Genomic DNA, 22,761 nt, shown 5'->3' on the forward strand with positions numbered 1-22,761 from the left:
ACTTGCCAATATCCCTTCTGCTCTCAAAGAAAGCATCACTGCCTGACTTTTGTAAAAGCAATGTCAGATCAAACTAGATAAAAACAATTAAGTGGCACATGATGTTTTTGCATCTCAATCTGATAAATAGTAATAGGTTGAAACTTCAGCCTCACAGAGCTAACTTTCCATGCTGATTTTCAGCAGGGGGACCATCCTCAGGCTGCTTCTCCACAATGCCACTGTATTCTAAAGAACAATAGCAGAGACCAAAAAGGGATTACAACTCTGCCATTTCAACTATTGTTATTGCAGGGATAAAGGAAAACATAAAAGAGAAAAGTAGGCAAAAGTTTTTACATATATCAAAGGTTTAGGGGTGGTAACAAATACCGCCTTACCAGCAACATCTAAATCATGTAAATGAATAAAAAGACAAACATTCTAATGTAGATTGTTCCTAAATTGTACTATTGCTTTCCACCTGCCTTCTTGCTGAATGTAACGATTATTTCATTTTATTGTTGTAAATTTTAAAACATACACCATGAGCAAATGAGCTTATCTCAACTATAAAAACCTTCTCCTGTAAACTCATGGCTTAGAGGCAAATGCTGAACAGAATTACCCTCACTGTGAGGAAGAGGAGAGTGAAAAATGGGGAAAAGACCTTTCCTCAATCAGATTAAAAGATTTATGTAAAAATACTCCATGTTAAAATGCAGAATAGACATAGAAAACAGATCAGATCTTCAGATATATTCCACACAGTTCTGAAGATATCAATGGTTAATAGAACTGACTAAAACTAGGCTTTAGGTCAAGTACACATAATACTAAAACACATGCATAGTTAATTCAGTACATATGATTAATAGTATTTTATAAACTGGAATTCTTCATAGCACTGGATATAAATTAAACAAACTGTTTGCTGCCAAATCTAATAGTGACAGTCATTTCACTTTTCTACTTATTTACTGCCCTGTGCAAAAAATTAATGTGGATTATTTTACCTGAAAGAATGGACAGGCAGTTCAAACTAATAACTGGTCACTTACTCAGATGTCATCGGGAACAATACAAAGTCTAAAAGTCAGTACATACTGCAAGATCCCAGGCTTCGTATCAATGGCATAGAATTATATTGAAAGTGTAGTTAAACATGTGCTTAATTTTATAGTTCCTTACATTTGTGCAAACTATGCAGTCTTATAAGTTAGTAACCTTTTATGTGAATTGACATTTCTGTTTGTAAAATAAGGATGTGAGAAAAGTGGCATACAGATAAGACCATTTTTTAAAACAAAATTCATCATCTGCAACTGTTTCAATTTATGTTTCACAAAAGAACATAATTCTGAAGAAACATTTTTAAAATGCACTATTCCAATTGATGTCATTTTGTACTACAGATACCATCTGTGAAGTATAAAGAAAAACTAAATAAGATACAAAATCTTTTAAGAAAGTGTCCTGTTATGTTATGAATGGTTTTAAGAGGAACTCGCGATCTCTCAACTTAAAACCTCACATATATCAAATGACTCATTTAAAAGCTAACATTAGGTGTGTTCAGTTTACTTGTACCTTCAGAGACTGCAGATAATTTTAATATTGCACTGGTGTGCATCATTGATAATGGGTAGAAATGCTGTTAGACTTTGCCAATCCAATACCTATCTCTAATTAGTAACTGTCTGTATCATGATAAGGTAAACTCAGTTTGACCTTTCCATCATGTATCTATAGCAACCCAGCTATTTAGTTTATTTTTTAACTGATTAAATAGCAAATAGAAAAAGATCCTCAAATAGATATGCTGATTAATTTACACATTTTGATCAGAATAAATGTTTCTTCCAAGACTTGTTTGAGTCAATAGTGTTAGAGGGCTATTGTTGAGAGGAGCCCTGAGAAAGCCAGTGATTAAGATGTAGAGTAGCTTAGTTTCAAATACCTAGTCCTTCTGCCAAGTCCATATCCTATCTAATGAGGGTGTAGTTACTTAACATTCATCACCAGTGAACTCTGTAACTTTATCAGCTTACAAGCATGGCGCCATTGCAAGGGCAGGCCATTTTCAGTTCTCAGATAGTACAGATAAAAGTGTGATAGATTACAATAGATTGTTTCACTTGAGAATATGTGGCTCCCAGAACACACAATATAGTTCCCATCAGTTGTTTCAGAGAGAGAAACTGAATGACAAAAGACAACGTAAGGAATGTGTGACATAAAAAAGTAGTTAAGAAAAGGTGTATCAAACTACAAAACTACAAAGAACAACTCAAATATTAAATTAAAACTGCAAGGATTAAGAGGAGCAGGGAAGTATCCTGTTTATAATAAAATCTGTAAATGGAGAAGGAGAGCAGAAGAGGAAAAGAAAATGCATAAAGAGGCGAGTGCAAATTTACTAGCTAGAAGAAAACACGAGCCAAAGAATAATCAACAGAAAAGAAGGAACAAGTTACGAATGCATTGGAGGTGCATCATAAATCAGGTTTGTTGAACCCAGATATATCTATATTACACAGAAAATATAGAAAGAGTACATTAATTCAAAGAAACTCCTAACAGCAAAAGTTAAAAACTAATTATAATTCCCTAGTTTAACTTGCACCAGAAAACTTCAGGATATATCTTGTTCATTTTTCTGGCAATGGTCCTTTTTTGTGGAGTATTTCGTTTCAGGCCTATTGCAGTAGGATAATGTACAGATGATGAATATTTTGTCAGGTTGAGTACTATTCTAGAACACCTGCTGTAATGACTATAATACATTTATGAACTGCATTATCCAATCATAAATCTACTTTAAATCCAGTTTGGTTTACATTGCAGTGGTGAGCTATGAAGTTAATTTAAGAAGGCAGTATTTTGAGGCAAAGAACAAGGCATTATTATAACGTACAACAACAAAACAACGTGTGCTGCATACTCAATAGAGGCACACATTAGAAAGTCATAAATCACAGCAAATGAAAGTTGGCTTTCGAAGGAGAACAGAAATTTGACGCTTTCATAGAGGGTGACAGGAAGGTGGTGGTAAATGGTGGGTGGGGAAGAGAGGAGGTCAGAACTATCATCAATAGCCCTTTAAGTTATTGTCCCATTGCTGCTTCTTCAAAAAAAATGGTCTCCAAGATTTGGCAATACAAGTAAAACACTGCTGAAACTATTGCTGTTTTCTGTGGTCATGGTGCAAGATAGAAACAATATCTGTTGTCTGTGAAATCCCAATTGCAATCCTGCAGTTGACCACATTTTTGTGCTCAACTTTACGTCAGGTTTCCACCTTTATGTGTTTGTGTCTACCAGTGATGTCAGAACAATTACTAGGTTGTAATGACTAACACACTCAGCACATTAATTCAGAGTATACTATGTGAACGTATTTGTTCTGAACAATATCTCAAGTTTACTTGTATTGAAGAGTAACATCACATTAACTGTTGAAGTGGAAGAATGCAACTGGTGCAGAACAGAGTACTCTGTCGCTGAGACAGAGAGTCCTTTTTTTGACAACTTCTTCATATTAAATTTGCTCTAAGAGTGCAACAGGGTGGTGCACTTATTGTAGAAATATTTAGTTCCCAATACTGAATCTTACTTGGAGCCTAAAACACTATCATACCTCTAAACATGTTCTTTTGAAATAATAATTGGAAATTAGGACAATATTCCATTTCCTTAGTCAAAATAGTAATCTGTTTTGATTCTGTATGTTAATCAGAAGAACATAAGAAACAGGAAACAGTAATAGTAGTCGGTCACATGGCCTTCAAGCCCACCATTCTGCAAAATCATTGCTGATCTAAACATTGGCCTCAAATTTTCTTTCTTCCCCGATTCCTGCAAAACGCTGCATCTGCTTTCGCCAACAACTTCTCTCAGCCTGGGGCATGTTAATGATTCAGCATTCCAAGCCGTCTGACAGAGACCTCAGAAGATTCACTGTCCTCAGAGAAGAAGCTCATCTGCATCTCAGTCTTAAATGAACACACCTTTGTGAGGTGATGCATTTTGGGAATATTAACGAGGCTAAGACATCCACCGTGAATGTTACAGTCCTAGGGAGTATGATGAACAGAGGGATCTTGTTATACAAGTCCAAAGATCCTTGAAGGTGGCAGTGCAGACAAATAACATAGTTAAGGCGGCATGTGGGATACTGGCCTTGACTGGTCAGGCAATGAGGACAAAAGCAGGGAAGCTATGCTCCAACTTTATAAAACATTGGTCAGACCTCAGTTGGAGCAGTGCATGCAGTCCTGGTTACCACACTATAGGAAAGATGTGATAGTGCTGGAGCAGGTGCAGAGGAGGTTCACCAGGATATTGCCTGGGATGGAGCATTTCAGTTCTGAGGAGAGACTGGAGAAGCTGGGTCTGTTCTCCCTGGAGCAGAGGAGGTTAAGAGGGGACAGGATTGAGATATATAAGATTACGAGGGGTCTAGATAGGGTAGACTGCAGGGAAAATTTTCCCCAGATCAGAGGTAGATAAACCTAGAGGACATGGATTTAGGGTAAGGGGCAAGAGATTTAGTGGGGAGCTAAGGGTTTTTTTTCTACTCGACAGCAAGTGCCTGGAATATACAGCCTGAGAGAATGGTGGAAGCTGACTGCATCTATTAAGTATCCAGGTGAGTACTTCAATTGCCTCAGCACAGGCAGCTATGGACCAAGTGCTGGAAAATGGGATTAATGGGGATAGGTACCCACTAGTCAGCATGGACATGGTGGACCAAATGGCCTGTTTCCATGCCATATGACTCTACAACCTTTATCTCAAGAAACAATCCTCAAAGCATCTACTCTATCAAGCCTCCTCAGAAATCACATACATTTCAATAAGATCACTCTACCTCACATTCTTCTAACCTCCGGATAGCATAGGCCCAATCTACTCAATTGTTCCACACAGGCCTTCATCCTATGGATCAATCAGGAGAACTTTCTCAACACTGCCTCAAGTATAGAGGCCCAAACTGAATGCAGTAATCCATGCGCAATCTCACCAAAGCACTGTCATAGTTACAGCAAGAACTCCCTACTTTTGAAGTCTATACTTCTTAAAAGAAATGCCAACAATCCACTTACCTTCCAAATTACTCACAGTGCTGCCATGCAAACCTCTTGATATTCTTGTACACAAATACCAAGATCTCTCTGAATACCAACATTCATTATTCATCTCACTAGTTATAGCTTGCACACAAGATACAATTTATCCCCATCAATTATCCTTATTCTGCTTTCTCAGTTAACCAATTCTCTATCCATGCTAATATACGACTCTCAATACATGTGGAGTAACCTCCTGCATAGCATTTTATTAAATGTCTTTTGTAAGTCCAAATGTAGTGCATCCACTGGTTCCCTTTTATCCACCCTCTTAATTATATCCTCAAAAATTAATATATCTTTCAAAGTATTTTTTTCATAAAACCACATTGTTTCAGCCTAATTGCATTGATTTTATAGGTGTCTTGCAACTACCCCCCAAAGACAGACAGGCTAAATCCAAACAGACACTGATGTGCCAACATATTTATGCTGCCTCCTCTGTAGAAAGCCATCTATTTTCTAATAGTTCCATTATAACCTTGAACTCATTTATGCGCAGACTTTTGTGAAGGAATACAAGGCAAAAATACATATTACTATTGAATCAAGGTGGACATTGTTCCACTAAAATTATTTTAGTGTTATCCAAAACTGAAAGATACATATAGACAATGATTCTATGAATTCTTACTAGCCCATGGTACCTTATGTATGCAATTCTCAGATGGCATCTAACATCCCATACACCTTAATTTTGTTCCCATCACCCAAACAATTCCAATGAGTGGACACATCACCAAACTTTTGCTATAACCTCTTATTTTTTTATCCAGAGTAATTTAGTGATGACATTACTGAAATCATGCCCAAAATGAATTGAAAGAGCTTTGCTATGAAATCATCCAAATTATTCTGCAAGATACAAACCTGAGATTATTTGCTGGTTTACTAGAAATGTTCATGATGCGATAAAATAGCATTACTCTTTTTTCAAACAGATTCCTAACTACAATCATTTAATGTTCTGCAAACCAATCATTTTAATTTTTTGTTTTGATTAAAACCTCATCATATCACATCAGTTAATTGGATATCAGCTTTCAATCACAAACCCTATTTTGGTTCTCCCACCTGAATAAATGAACAAAATTACAGATGTTTTATTCCGAGTCACTTTTGAAGGGAAGGTGACAACTAAAAATACAAATGAGGGCTCCCCTCCAGACTATGAACAAGGCCATGGAAGGAAGAAGACAAATATAGCCTGACAAACCAATTGCAAGTAGGAAAAAGAACAGAGTTCTCAGCATGCAGGAGGTAGAAGCCCTCAGCTCATGAAGTTGGAAATACAAGTTGGAAATCACTTCATAATACTACATGAAAAAAATAAGACCCCACAAATGTACAAGGTTTCCCTCAATCAAAATGCCAAACTCTTCCCTTCTCTAAGCAGCACACCATCAAGAAACAGTATAAGAAACTGAGTTGTTTACTCAAGGAAGAAATATTGGATGAACAAATGTCCTGATCATGATTATTCTGAAGAATTCCAAACCCTCAATTTTCATTTTTTTTGAGCTCTCATTCAATTAGCAATTCCAGTACAAAATTAATAGTTTTTTTTACACACAGAGGCATCAGAAGACAGTGTGCTCATTCTCCTGTGGACAGGCAGTCAATCATGCTGTATCTTATTGCAAGAACATTCACCTTATTTGCTCAAACCCAATTTGAAAAATTTAATTTTATGTAAAAAAAAGATTAAAAAAATGTTATCATCAGGCAATGAATAATCCAGGCAGTTTTTTTCTCCCTGGCATTTTGGTGGAGTGTGATAAGGCTAAAAACAACAGGCTGCTCAGTAAAGTGAAAAAAAGAGATAGATAACATTGATATGCACTCCTACACAAAACAGTCCAACCCTTATCTTTGCTTTTTATCACAGTTTTTTTTTCACACAACCGGACTGGAAGCTCCTTTAATAAAACACATTGAGAGGAAAAAAATAGATGTGAAGTTTTAACTCTCCCCCTTTTTTAAAAAAAAGAAACATAATTTATCAAGGTATTATCGAGAAATCCAGACACCCTAATCAGCTCCCATGAAGTCAGTATTTCCATTCTTATCTACTGGAGGAGTGGAAATGGAGAAGTGATTGTCAGAGCTGTGCAGATTACTGGAGCGGAATGCTAATGGAGGACAAGGCTCGACCATTGGTCGCTTAGTACTTGCTATCTGTACCATTATCAAAGTTTATCAATGCAACCATCGCTTCATAGTAATGGGGCCAGTTCAACTTTCTGCATTATCATATAGCAAACCTGCCCATGAGGCCTACACTAAGAGTGTGTTATGCAGCTCAGAGTAAAAGAGAAGGGAAAAACAGTGATGGTAAAGGCAACAAAGAGTGGAAATAGAGAGGTCTGTATAGACAAAGGGAGGAAGAGAGAAATATATAGAACCCACTCTCTCTAAAAATAACAGAAAAATAAAATTAAAAAGAGCTGTACTTGAAGGAGAAACAAAAGGATAAATAGTAACAGTTGAAACACATGGAAGAGAATGCTAAAATACCAGGTAGGGAAAGCAATTAGGTAAAAGGGGGGGAAAAAAAAGATTCAGGAAAATCAAGGACAGCAACCAAATACCCTGCAACTTTTGATAACAGACCACGGAAAGAAATGAAGCAAAAAGAACAAAGCAATAGAAAATTGGGGGGGGGGGGGGTGGAATTAAAAGGACACATTGTAGAATTTTGAAGAACGCATGATCTCAAGTACATTACATTCTTTGCTTTCACAATGTAGCTGATACAAGATATTCTTATATTAAAACAAAGTTTACAAGGTGAATATTTATTAAAATGCTTTCTAAATGATAAACAGTAACTTTAACTATTATTAACTTATTTTCACAGAAGGACACAGTTAAGAGCAAGTATTTTCCCCAACTACAACTCTTGATACTAAACAAAACAAATCAATAGTGCACTAATAAACATAGTCAGCTTACCAGGCAGCATTTAGCATTATCCTTGTAATAACTAAGAATAACTGTATTTCAAGCATGGGTTTTTAAGATATCGAAGGCAACCGCCATACAAAGAATGTATGCACAAGCTGCTGAGAATATTAAAATAATGTTCATCAACTTCTATATTTTACTATCATGTCTGTTATTTAAAAATCTGGGGGACTTTCTGGTCAATTGGCAACTGTTTCAGCAATCTATGGTTAACAGACATTTTATAAATTAGCACCAATTCATGTTTCTAAAGAGATAAATTTATTTTCACTTTCATTTAACCTGAACAATATAAAACTTCACTAATTTTGTGTTTTTTTGAAGAAATTGTCAGATTGTTTTAGCATTAGACCTTCAGGTCACATGTACATAAAAATCTGTAAAATAAAATCCGACTGAAGTCCAATGAAGGGTCAAATTTCTTTTGCTTCCCAGAACAACCATTTTTTTCTACAATAAGTTCTTGTTTACCTGGTATTCAGTCATACAGAATTATCATGCAACTGGCAAAACTTTTTAAGAATGTTAAGCAATTTAATATTTTTTTTCCCAAAATGTGTGAAAAGATGTTTTTAGTTTATTTACATTTATACACAAGGGCAGTGCAGTTGTAGGCTGATTAGCAGCAACATCCTCTTTGAAAATTTGGCATTTCATGTGATGCTGAGTAGTCATTCATTTGATTTATTTTTGCTGTGTTTTACATTAGTACTATTTAGCCTTAAAATATAGAAGTGCAGTGTCAAACATTGTTATTTAAAAGAATAAGGAGATGACATATAGCTCAGCAATTTAGTTAATGGTTTATGCATCGAATCCAAGTGTATGGTTAAGAGTAATTTTTTTTAGCAATTCTCATGCAACCGGCATATTCATGCAACTGGCAACCCCTTTCCCCATGGATGCCGGATGGTTGAGAGTATACTGTAATTAGATTACAACACCTTATTTACTTGTCGTGTTCCCTGGCATCAGCTACACTGCAAGCAGTTCAAATCCAGTTCAAAATTGACTTCATCAGGCAAATAGTATATCAATCTTAAAAAGGCATGATTATGCATTTTCATAAAGCATCATCAATCAATCCTCAAAACTCTCCAAGCTGTTAAGAATCCTTTCAAATAACATGGTCAACTTTTGTCACGTGTTTAAAACAATGCTGCACTTCATGCACATAGACAGGCAGGAGGAATGGGGAAAATGTGGCAGCTGAAATTTTGCACTGAGAAATATGAAGAATTTTGATAAGAAGAATGAGAACAGACAAGATAAACTAGAGGGCACAATTCCAAAAGTGGTAGAAGAACAGAAATCTGGGAGCTTATGGGCAGGTTTCATTGAAAGTAATAGGAGTGGTTGAGAAAGCCGTTAAGAACCTACGCTTTATAAATAGGCAGTCATGATGAACCTTTATAAAAAAAACCTACTTCAGCCATAACTGGAATACTGCACCAATAATGAGCGTCACACTTTATGAAAGATGGAAAGGATGCAAAGAGGGTGTTGTACAGATTTAAAATTAATTCCAAGGAGGGAGGGACTTTAATTATGTGGACAGAGTGGAAAAGTTGGGGTTGTTCTCCTTAGCAAAGAGACGATTGCAAGGACATCCTTTAGATATATTTAAAATTATTCAGTACATCAACAAGAGTAGACAGAGTGAAATCGTTCCCACTGGAAGAAAGGTCCAGAACGAGAGTAGGAAACTTTGCTCCAGATTCAGCATCAGCAATTTCTTGTGTCTCCAGGGGTACAGAAAATGAAGGTGACTGGCAAAAGGACCAAGAGAGTGATAAGGGATTTTTTTTACTTGAGGGGTGAGGGCTGGGGATGCACTGCTAGGGGTAGAAGTGGGCACAGATTTAAATGTAGCATTCAGAAGGGAACTGGGAAAGTATCAGAAAGGAATGAATTTGGAGGTCTATGGGGAATGGGACTAGTTTGCTGTTCTCACAGAGCTGGCACCAACTCGACAGGCCGAGTGGCCTATTTCCACATTCTGATCATTCTGTAAAACAACTATCGCACTGTTTTTAAAATCAAAATGATCATTAAAACTTGTCTAATCCATTGAAATCTTACCAATAGCTGACATAAACTTATCAATTTTATCTTCATCGCAACATTTTTGGTTGAAACTTTCTCCTGTCGATCTATTGCAATCCCATATTAGTACACCGGTAAACAGTTAAATGCAAATCTAGTTCGTACATTTCTGAAGCTTATTTTTACCATATATAACGTTTAATGACTACCAAGCAATCTTTGATTTTTTTAACAGTACCTGAGAGGTGGGCATTCCATCCAAATGACCTGCTACATTAAACCTTGTTTCAAAAAAGTACGTTCTGTTGCAGCAAAGCTTCAGAACCTAAGTTATTTATCTATCATAAAGTCAATGTCTCAATAAATTGCCAACGTTACGTAATATCCTACATCTAATTTTTCATATCGCTACATCAACACAACTTTTTTCTTAAAAAAATAACCGTTACCTGGATCCTAACAGCTACAGAACAGCGTCATAGTCAAATGTGTATAGTACCGAAGAAAATTAGCAAGTGAAAAATAGGAGTTTCGACTAATTCCAGGTGGTGTAAATATTTTTTTAAAAACGAAGATATCTGCATGTCTTTCCTCTCACCACCTCAACGAGCTCTCTATTTTAGATTAAAAGGAATCAATGGCATTAATAGCTTAACGATGGAATCGATTACATCAGCAGTCTTGTTTTTTCGCGTTTATATTTCTTTGTATTTGTATAACCGTCCCACTCGGTACCTCTCCAGTCTGGTTCGAACTGATAAGAACTGTTATCGCACTTGGCAATCTATATCAGGACCTAGATCAAGCCTCCGGCTTATCGTGTTTTCTCATCACCCAGTCTACAGTCAAACAAGCTCCACTTTTGTTCTATGTTTCCTCTACCAGAAAAAAGTCGTCATCAGAAAAAAAGCACTGTTTAAAAGAAATGAAATTTAAAATCATATTTAAACATGGGAAAATCTAGTGTCATGATCTGGCGCTTATTACTGCGACATTAAAAAAACAGATAAGTAAATGTGACTAATTATTTTTAGCTTGCATTAAGCAGGCAGTGGCTCTCTATCGAGGTCGTCTGTTAAAAAAAATCTTGTGCTTTCTACTTCATATTTGAATTATGAACACCTGCCTGGAAACTGATGGTTTTAAAGCTCAGAAGAGACGCCAAGGCGTTTTTATAGTTGACAGACAGCAAGAGAGTTTGCGAAGTGACCCGAACAGCAGAATCGAAGCAACAAACTCACGTTTAATCTGCCGGGGGTTACTCTGTTTCCTCCTGGACATTGTGGCTGCCGGTTGCCGTGGGAAGGGGAGGGGGGGGGGTATTTACGGGTGGTCAACTGTGGCGTGCTTTCGTAGCATGGTATCTTCGCAGAGCACAGGCTAAGTACGGAACTCAGTGATCGGAGCCGAGAGAACCCGCGAAGAAACGTCCCATTCACAAGCACCGCGCTATTATCCAGCCAGCACTCACCCGATACACTGTATCCAGTCCGCCGTCTGACGTCATGCCGCACACAACAGCCATGGCAACCCGGCAGCATTGGTCCGTACGTCAGGACGCAGCAATGTAAATAAAATTCCCCGCCTCGCACGCTGTACCTGGGTTCCATTGCGGAAGCAAAGCTGGAGCTGAGAAGTGCGCTCGAGTGTCACAGATGCTCAGTAAATCATTCACTCGTGTATTGTTTAAACACATTTTCCAGGTAGGCCAAATTTCACACAGTGCATCCCATGCCGCCGTGTCACCCTTTGACCGATGTTGGTATATCTGATGGATAAAACAAACGGACCTCCATGTGTTTGGGCTGCTTTCAAAGCTGCCACATTCTTTGCGACCACAATTCTAACACTTCAACTTTTTCCCAAGCAATTTTTTATCAGTCTGACATTTGAGAGAAATCTAACGCCAGCCCCTCTAAGTAAGCCATAGTCACGCAGGTTCCTTTGTGGGGGGAGGGGGGCACTTTCTCTGCGGGAACACATGCCCCTTAGTTAAAGGGACAGAGGAATAATATCTTCGGGCTTCCCAAATACGTACAGCGGTACTGGTGGAGTTTAACCAGTTAAAATTGTACCCCTTATCAGTACAAAACAACGATAAACTTGTCTGCTTCTCCTGCCTGGGTTTTGACCGACAAATTGCAGGATTTGGAAACAACAATCCCAACAGAAAAGTGGATTTTGGGTATTAGTCAGCAAGCACCGAGAACATTTGTACAGGCCAAGGAATGACAGAGCATTCCCAATTTTATTAAATGGGTATTAACTTCTAAAATCATTGATGCTTGCCTCCAGACGATGGTGACCCCTGTGTGACATTAGTTTTGAAACGGGAGGATAGATCTCAGAGCAAATGCAGCCAGTTTTAAGGGGAGGTTTACCAGATATTAGTCATGCTTATTAGTCATGTTTCAACTATCAATATGATCATTTCGCATGCTTGGAAAATGAACTTGAACAATCCTTTGGACATGAAAGGTATTAACATACCATGCATGAAAGCAATTTATTGACGTTTTGGTCAATCATTTACTGAAGAGTAACTTGTAGATAATGGGGTACAGCACCACCTGTGCATAACTCGAGTATGTACACCAGTGAGCTGCAGTCACCACCTGGGTATCCCTAGAAAGCATGCTGATGGAGACACCTGGACTAGTTCTTCTGGAGTGCTAATATTAGAGGATTAGGCACTAAAAACAGCTGTGGTGCCATCAAATATTTAGGCCATTAAGCTTCATGCCCAGATATCCAAATCAACAATAACAACCTGACAGGCTTTTTGAGTGCTGGAGTGGTGCTCAAAGTCCCTTCATTGTGCTCAAAATAAAATGTAGCAGTCTGCATAACCTTGCATTGCTGAAGACAAGCATTTAATTGGCTGATGAACTTAAGGCACCAGAGCAAAAACTGATTAAAGGAGGACATCCACATATACTCACATTTATACAGACTAGTGCCAATCAGATGAGACTGTAACATTTTCTCCTGAACAATTGGCCATAATATCCTTGTGCTATTTTAGCTGCAACAATAGCTGTCTAGATGCTGGGGTTCATTTCATCAATAACTCGTCCATATCAGCATGATTTAATATTGCTTGGTGGATACAAAAAAGGCACAACCAACGTTTATTCAACAACACTCTGCATTACTGTGTGTCACTATGTATCCACCCTAAATGCCTCTGGGGCTGTAACTGTGATCACAGGACAGAGAACCCTTTAACACAGCTAACCTGTTCTAGAATATAAGTGTCCACAGTAGGAGAGGAGCTTTGCTAAATTTATCCTTATTCATACAGGACCATGTTGAGTAAAAAGGCCTTGTGAATATGTTACTTTGTATTCCAGGGCAGATGCTAACTCAAATCACACACACACATGAACCACTTACATGAGATGTGTGACTGATGGTTTCCCACACCTCTCTTTGTAAATTTTAAACTTCAGATTACCATCTTCTCAGGAGACAGCAACTGAGCATGAAAAGCACCATCTTTTCTTCATGATGGGAGGTGGAGGCACAGAAAGGGTCAGCTGCACAAATTGATGCTTGATGTCAACCTTGTCTCCACTTGCCAGGGCTACCTGGAGTGTGGCTTAAATGAAGTCCCTCTGACAGATGTGGTGTACATATCCTAGTGGTCACTTTATATGATACGAGTACCCATCTGTTAGCCCATTATCTTGAGACCACATTCTAGTCTCCATTCACCACCCTGGAAGAAAGCGGTAGCAGATGAAAAGCCAGACACAACACTGTTTCTTGCTTTATTCAAGCCACTATGTTGGACAGGCACAGCAGTGTAGCGGTTAATGTAACGTTATTACAGCGCCAGCGACCCGGGTTCAATTCCGGCCGCTGTCTGTAAGGAGTTTGTACGTTCTCCCTGTGTCTGCGTGGGTTTCCTCCGGGTGCTCCGGTTTCCTCCCACATTCCAAAGACATACGGGTTAGGAAGTTGTGGGCATGCTTTGTTGGCGCCAGAAGCATGGCAACACTTGTGGGCTGCCCCCAGAATACTCTACGCAAAAGATGCACTTCACTGTGTGTTTCGATGTACACGTGACTAATAAAGATATCTATCTCTCTTAAACTAAGTCTCTTGGCTGAAACCCCCAAAAAACAGTGTCCATTGTACTCCTCTATGGACAACAGCATCATTCCCAGAGATTTCCTGAAATGATATCATTCCCAAGGTCAGAAGTCTGTTCCACAATATTTATACTGAACTTATTGTTTTCACTGACTGCTAAAACTAAGGGCAAACCCTGTGTGATGCCTTTTCTCTGATCCACTTCTGCCGTGTGCTTCCCTCTCCTGTGTAACTGAACAGTCGCATGATTTGCCTTCAACTAATTTGGAATTGACTGAAATTTGGTGCACCAAATGTCTAGTCTGGGCTGTCCTGCTGCATAACAAGGAAAGAATTTGTTCTTCACTGCTATTGCAGCAAAATTGTAATAGTGAGAAAATTCCAAGAAATTACTCCAGGCATTGCTGAGCTAATTGACAAATGCATAATCTGACCTGCAGCTCATATTTAAAAGATGTGTGCAGTTGAATGTAAATTGTTGGATTATAGAGAGCAATATGTTTTCAGGCTTTATAAAGCTTCAAGATGGATCTTAGTAGATTTCTCTTTCAGCTTCTTTTCATTAATTTGTTTTCTTCATTAAAATCATAAACTGCTATTGAAACCTTCAAAGAATTACTGAACACACTACCTATAAAAATATGCCTAAAACTTGTATAGCTCCATACTCTACTGGAGAAATAATTAAGGCATGGAGTAATATTGATTGCAAATGATAAAAAGAAAAACTTTTAACAGGAACTGTGACTCAGTATTCTCGCATAAGAAACTGACTGAGCAGACCGAGCCTCAGGAATAGTCATGTGCATATTTTATGTGAACAAACTCAGTTTTGGAATAAAATACAACAAAATCTCAAGAGATAGTTGTATACATAACCCCAAATTTAGCAAGAAGGCATCATTAAGATATAAATGAACCAAATCAAAAGATAGATTTTTGTCCATCTGAAGGTGCTAGGTGATAAACAAATTTTGCAATAGAAGTCCTGCACCAATAGGCCGCTGGATGTGATAATCATATCAAAAAAAAAACCTTGGTCAGTAGCATTTTTGTTTGAGCAGTGCAAAATCCAGCCAGGAAGCAACTCTAAAAACAGTGTAATGCACCAGCACTGAAGAAATTGCAGTTGTAGCAAAAGAAATGGATTAACTATTTGAAATGGCGCTGCTGGATGTATATGGGTACCTCTGCCCCTTTGTGTTTATAAAAACAAAATGGAAGCCCTGCTCCAAGAGATACTAAATGAAGCATTATTTTGAAATATTAGGCAACCCTGAGTAAAAATGTAAATGGAAGGAAGGAAAACGTAAATTAGTGTGATCATTGAGTCCATTAGATCTGAGTGTTTGAGGAATTCAGGGTAGGACCTCAGCCCAGTGACTGATGGGGGTGCTTCACTTTGACTTCCTCTCTCTTTTTCATTCTTCCCCCTCCCTTTCACAGTCCATGAGGAAGAAGTTCTATCTTTCCTTTTCCTCTTTTTCATCTCCTGGCTCATCTCCCATTGCTGTTGTAGATCCTCAGAAAAGAATGGGGCAGATTAGGAATTACTGAGATTAAAGAGAAAGAGGTGGAAATGTGTGGTTCTCTGTCTATTCTTGGGTATGATGCAATGACTATGCAAATATGCAGTCACCAAAAAGATACCAGTACTAAGACCCCTACCCCCAACCCCACCCCCACCAATCCATTTTCAACAACTAAAGAAGAATGCTCTCTGATCTAATCCATGATGGATTTCATGGAGTTGCACTTGTTAATGTTGGAAATCGAGACACAAGAGACTGCAGACATTGTAATAAACTTTATTTATGCAGCACAGTAACAGGCCCTTCCAGCCCAACGAGCCCGCGCCACCCAATTACATCCATGTTAACCTACTAACCCGTACATCTTTGGAATGTGGGAGGAAACCGGAGCACCTGGAGGAAACCCACACAGTCACAGGGAGAATGTACATACTCCTTACAGACAGCAGCGGGAATTGAAACCCGATCACCGGCGCTGTAATAGCGTAACACTAACCGCTACGCTACCGTGCCGCCCCTCTGGAGCAAATACAAAATACTGGAGAAACTCAGTGGGTCAGGCAGCAAATGTGGAGGCAAAGGGATGATCAATATTTTGGGTCAAGATAGCTGGCCAGCTGAGTTCCTCCAGCAACTTGTTTAATGTTGGAAATTCCTTATCTAGTATTATATCTTTGGCACCCATTGTGTATGCATTTCCTGCAATGTTAGAGAGAATACTGGGAAAGCTATCAGCTGTGGACTGCTTCCCAGGTACTATCAAAGAGCTGATATAAAAGATATGGTGGTATCAATTTGTAAAAGTGGAGAAAGGAGTTTTAATGTTCTGCATGCAAGTATATTCTACTTCTGGATCTGATGAAGCATACTGCCTTCAATGTTGTGCAAAATGTTGGTTGGATAGTTCTTAATTTTAAAAGTGAAATGTCTCATGGTTCACAAGGAAGAAAGGCCATAGTACTTCTGAAGCACTAGCCTGCAGTTCTAGGGTGGGGCAGACAGTACTTATTGTCAGTGTCATATCCATCCACATGGCACTCAACATATTTTGTTCCAGCGTACTCCCATAGAGGCTAAGCCATCTGTTCCACTTTTACTCTGTTTCACGGAATAGGATGAAGATCTCTCTTATAAAACATCTGCACTTTCTTTCAGTTACTCTTTGCCTTGCTATCATTCCCATTTTGTCTGTTTGAGATAGATTCTTCTCTGCCAAACACTTTCGAAAATTTGCATTAAAGCATACATGAGCCATCCGAAACAGTTGAGTGATCCAAACGTGTATCTCTTAGATGGCCCTTGCAATCTTCAACAAGACTTCATTTTATCAGGTGCCCTGTGATTTACGTTCACCCCATTTTATACAGCCTTTACACTAATGTGTCTTCCAATTGCTGTGCAAATTAACTGATCTGAAAAATTCCAGCAGATTTGGCACAATTCACCGTGCGGTGTGTTGGACCCAGCTTCTGATATTTCCATTGAACTATTAGTATATATTTTTTCTGATAGAATAACATATTGATATGCCGTAAGTCTGGTATGCCAGAGTCTGTTATATGACAGCATAGGAGTTTCTTTAATTTCTAATATAATGCACTCCCAGTCTTACTACATTGTTAAAGAAAGTTTAAACAGTTATCTAAGGGTCACTTTGACTTATCTCTGTCAAACCATTTCTAGCCAGTATTGTTTGTTATTTGCCTGTCCTCCTTAGCTGGGAATTTGCATGTAAGATAGAACACTGCAAATGGAGTGGCAGCAAAGTGAAAGAAAACATATTTATTTCCAGCAAATTAGAAATAGTTCCACACGGGCCTTGGCATATACTTGAGTGATATGTTAGGCTGCAGTTAGGTATATCTAATTCAAGGATTGGCTTTGACCATGTTGATCTAACCCACTGCCCTCTCTTACCACCTGCACTAGCCCCGTGATGGCACTAGACCTCTGCAGCTACACAGCTCCAAATGACCTTGAGGTCTTGTCCTTTTCACTATCAAAGGCCTGTTTCGGTGTTTTTAAATGCCTCTGATAATCAGAAGCTTTTAAATACAGTTGAAATTGTTTTAACTAAAAACACAATTATTTAAAAAATAAAAAGTATACATTTAAAAATATTCAGCCACTGTTGATTAATTAAAATGTCACTATATGGTGAAAATAAAGAACAAAATGCTTCAATAACCTCTTTGCCTAGAAAATGGATTTTAGGCATATTTTTTGTATGGAATTGGTGCTGCATATAATAATAATAATAATAATAATAATAATAATAATGTCCATTAATTCTGACACTAAAAAAACTGGGAAGTTAGACAAAAACACATTTTAGACATAGAATTGCATGGTAAAATGAGATTTCCACTATCTTACCAGTTGCTCAATGCATTTTAGTGGATTACACACACTTTGCTGCACAACAATCCCACAAGGACGTGAACCTTTAAAGGCACTCTCCCTGGGAAGCTCAGATAGCCACAATTATCTGTCTATGAAGCTCTTTGGCTCTCCCCTATGAACCTACAAGGGAGAGGCAAGGGGTTTCCTGATTCGCTCAGCACACCTTAAAAGTGCTCAATAATACCAGGAGGGATTTTCTGGGCTGCAGGGGTACCGGGAAACCCGGTAGAGCTACCATTCAGAGAGATTGAGAGGAGGAGTCTGGTCTATGGCTGCAGCAACAATCCCTGAACTATGCAGCAATGCTTCAATCAGATGCGTCAAGGTGAGATATACTATAACATATTAACACTTGCACACACATACATGTGCACGCACACACACACAGAATGGGACTCCATTAACAGACAAATTACTTTCTCTCCTATATCATCCCCACTTTTCGATCACCATTCACATTTCAGCAATACAATCACCATATAGAGGCATGGCATTTTGATCAGTTCTAATGAATAGGATTCAAGATGAGAAATTAATTCAATTTCTCTCTCCACAGATTGGTATTGGTATTGTTTATTATTGTCACTTGTACCAAGGTACAGTGAAAAACTTTTCTGGCATACCGATCGTACAGGTCAATTCATTACACAGTGCAGTTACATTGGGTTAGTGCAGAGTGCATTGATGTAGTACAGGTAAAAACAATAACAGTACAGAGTAAAGTGTCACAGCTACAGAGAAAGTGCAGTGCAATTAGGTACAAGGTCACAACAAGATAGATCGTGAGGTCATAGTCCATCTCATCGTATAAGGGAACCATTTAATAGTTTTTTCACAGTTGGGTAGAAGCTGTCTTTTAAGTCTGGTGGTATGTGCCCTCAGGCTCCTGGATCTTCTACCCCATGGAAGAGGGGAGAAGAGAGAATGATCCGGGTGGGTGGGGTCTTTGATTGTGCTGGCTGCTTCACCAAGACAGCAAGAGGTAAAGACAGAATCCAAGGAGGGGAGGCTGGTGTGACCTGCTGCTTATTTCCAACATTTTTGTTTTATTTTGGATTATGTCGTTCCTATGTACATTACTCAGCAACTCTAGCTACTCTTCTTCCTACCAGATGCTGCATTGACCAGCAGTATGAGGAGGTTAAAAATTTAAACAGTGATTACACTTGCTGAAAGGAACAAAGGCAGGGAGAAGGTTGTTTAATTTGGCAGGGTTCTGTACTTTATTTACTAGATTCTGGTGTACAGGTAGCAGAGATACTGAAGTAAGCCCTTGTGATAAGTGGCTAATGGATCCCTTTGTTGATGTGCATGACATGTGCATGTGAAAATGTAAATGAGGATGTGAGAAGTCAGCATTTATATTACCTGATTTGTCAGTTAGATGTTAGAGAAGTACATCCTTGATAGAGATTGTGTTGTGTGGTAGGTTGCCGGGTCTTCAAGCTTCACTTGAAAGAGAAGTCAATATTCACCCTTGTGATGATCTCTCCTATCTGCAGCTTGCAGATGATGCCCCAAGGTGATCATCTAGGGATTCCTCCTCCTGTGCCTCTTCCTCTGATTCCTTCTCCTTTCCTTGGAGGTCGTCATGTTCTGCAATATCTAACTCTGCTCTCCCCTGAAAATGCAAGTCCTACTGCTCAAGTTGTGATCTTTTCCTCACTGATATCAAAGTAGATAAGGCTACCCCTCCATGATTAAAGTGCCTGTGATCTTTATGATGCAGACAGGAGCAGCAGATTTGTAGACATGGCAGAGATCACTGTACCCACAGGGATTGATTTTATGGTGAAGAAGTTGACAGCCATGGCAACCTGACCTCCATGGAGAGCGCAGTTCTGGCATGAAAGTGTAGTATCTTCACTGAGCAATTTACGTAACTCTATTAAAACTGTCTTTCTAAACCTGAGCCTGCAAGGACATTGTTCTTCTGAGATGACTAGAAAGGATATGGTGTTTCTGAAGATTCCTTGGGAATCTGTTTTCTTCATTGAGCATGTATTTGCTTCCTGAGGCAAGGTCCCCAACCCACTTAAGTATATCAATGCTTACAGTAAATGCTCACACCCATTGGTGTGACAACTGAGGGCCCTTTGCATAAGAATTCAAGCTGTTAAGTGCAGGAACAGTCACACACTGTGGGTTTCAGCAGAGTGAGTGGGACTTATTTGATATTTAAGCAGCCTTTCATGATTAATATAGGTGGCCATTCAGATGTCCCGATGTCAGCAGTGTGTCATTAAGTCATGAGTGAAGGTGCAAAGTAGTTGAAATATGAGTGCATTTCAAAAGAGATAGGTTGCACCCAAAAATTTAATCCATTAAAACTGGAGAAGGGAGTCATGCACGGTGATGGCTTGACCAGCTGTGTGAATTGGATCTGGAAATAGTTTTCTGCATGGGTGGGGGATGAGTGCAAGGAAGAAACCAGGCTAGTTCTGCAAGGGGCAATGTTTCTAAACAAAATTAATGCAATTCCTTGAATTCGTGCATTGAAAGTAAAAGAAAGCCCGAATTGTGCATCAACAAATGCTGCTGAGGGTCCACTTTCTAGACCTAACTTTTTTTTAATGAAGGTGAGTGACTCCATTAAAATGAATGAGTTCAGGCCAAATACACCCGTTTAAAGCTGAAGGACTGGATGCAAATGGTATCTGGTCCCTCGCCCCAGCAAGTTACAACACGCAGCTGGACATAATGGTGAATGAGAGGTCAGATGCAGCCACATCTGACCTTTAGTGTGTTTTGTAATTCCAGATGCAATGAGTAGACACAGAAGTCCGGAATGTACTGACACACAGACTGCAGTTTTCTATGGAACTGACGGCTAGCCAGCAATGAATTCTGGCCCAATATTTGAAACCTAATGACCAATCACTAGCAGGATAAATGTTATGCAATGATGGCAAGTTATTAGTATTCTTTTGCTTTTGTAAAAGGGTATTATTTCCAACTTCCACCGACACTTCCCATAAATTAAATGTGGTAGGACGTGCCAATGAAAATACCCTGGAATATTTTCATGCATCATACTTAATTTTCACCTTTAGCTATATATATAAAATAAATAGAACCTTTTAACTATTAATTACTACATCAGTTATAATGATACAATAAGCTTCTTTAGTTTACCACTGTAAATGTTAACTTTAAGTTGTGTGTTTTTCACATAGTTGAAAAAAATTATATTTTCATTTATGGATATTTGTTTTTATCTTTGGAAAGGATATGACCAGTAGAGAATAGAACATTTTTTCACTTTGAGTAATCACACTCAGCAATGGGTAGGTACAGATCAGGGCAGATATATAGTAGGACTCATTATTCTCTTATGCCAAGTATGTGTTTTAACAACTTCAGCAACACAATACCTCAACTGCTGCTTTTTCAATGTAACGGTGTGTCAAATAAATACAATAAATCTACAGCAGTTAACTTAGCTAATGTGTTTTGATTATCTTACATATTAGTTCACTGGAAAATTGACTATTTGCCAGGGAGGAAATAGTTATATATAGCACAGGAAGATCAAACATCCCATTTCCTTACTAGTCAGGGAATAACCACAAGCATAGACTTTGCTTACAATTGTGGAACATGGAAGTGCAACCATTGAGCCTGGACTTTCACCACTGGTATGGCAGGCAAGAAATATGTATATACTGTGAATATCCCACCAGATGTATTGTAAAGCAGGTCATACTCTAAGCAGGAACACACATTAGCAAAGTTCAAAGTCATAAATAATATATGTACTGTATGTATATATAAATTATCCTCCACCTGCATATGATGGTCATTGATCCACATTCACCACAGCATGAAGCTAGTTGGCACAAAATCCATTCTCTTTTTTAAGGATCCATGCAATACTTGTAGGTTTGCTAGTTCACTTCTCGTTATGTTTATGGGTATAATTGTACCAAAGTTCACTTTTCCTGCACAGAGATTGTTTTTCTGGTCTTTCACTTTGTTGTTTGCTGCATCATTGTTAGTCTGGTCCAGGTACGAATGGTCTCATGGCTAGATGTTTATGAGAACTGAGGGTTATGGGGAACAGAGGAAAGTGGAATTGAGACGAGAGATCAGCTAGAATCTAATAGCATGGCAAGACAGGTTCAAGGGGCCAGAAGGCCAGCTCCTCTTATTTCTTATGGTAGTACAATGCTGCTTTTGAAGCCAGATGATAAAACATCAGGGACACTGGAGAGTAGATGAAGCTTCTAGAATAGGAAAGAGGAGGGGCACACTGACAGGAGACCATGTGCACAGAGAATCTTCAGACTGTACTTCTACATCATTTATTGAGTAGTGAGATGGTGAGAAGGTCTCCCAAATCTGCATTAATGCTGGAATGATTGCGCCACCTCCTTCCTCCTGGTTACTTCTGAGACCTGGACTACAAACAATAGGTATCTCAAGGCACTGGAAAAATACCACCAATGTTCTCTCTGAAAATTCCTCCAGATTCCCTGGAAGGATAAGCAAACCAACATCAGAATAATTTCCCACGATAACATTCCCAACTAGTTATTCTTAGTGAACTATGTTGTGTAGGTCATATTATTCACATTCCTGACACCACATTTGCGAAAGACACT

General features: G+C 38.6%; 1 protein-coding gene across 1 annotated transcript in view; it reads right to left on the reverse strand.

Annotated features, from left to right (window-relative positions):
• The window catches only part of zfpm1 (zinc finger protein, FOG family member 1), a 196,683-nt gene extending 185,067 nt beyond the window's left edge, over nt 1–11,616 (reverse strand). The window contains exon 1 of the mRNA XM_052028664.1: nt 11,366–11,616. Coding sequence (XP_051884624.1) covers nt 11,366–11,405 — 40 coding nt within the window. The 5' untranslated portion in view covers nt 11,406–11,616. The remainder of the gene's footprint in view (nt 1–11,365) is intronic.
• Nucleotides 11,617–22,761: the final 11,145 nt, after the last annotated feature.

The sequence above is a fragment of the Pristis pectinata genome, chromosome 13 (genome assembly GCF_009764475.1).
Source record: "Pristis pectinata isolate sPriPec2 chromosome 13, sPriPec2.1.pri, whole genome shotgun sequence".
In the NCBI taxonomy this organism is placed as follows: domain Eukaryota; kingdom Metazoa; phylum Chordata; class Chondrichthyes; order Rhinopristiformes; family Pristidae; genus Pristis; species Pristis pectinata.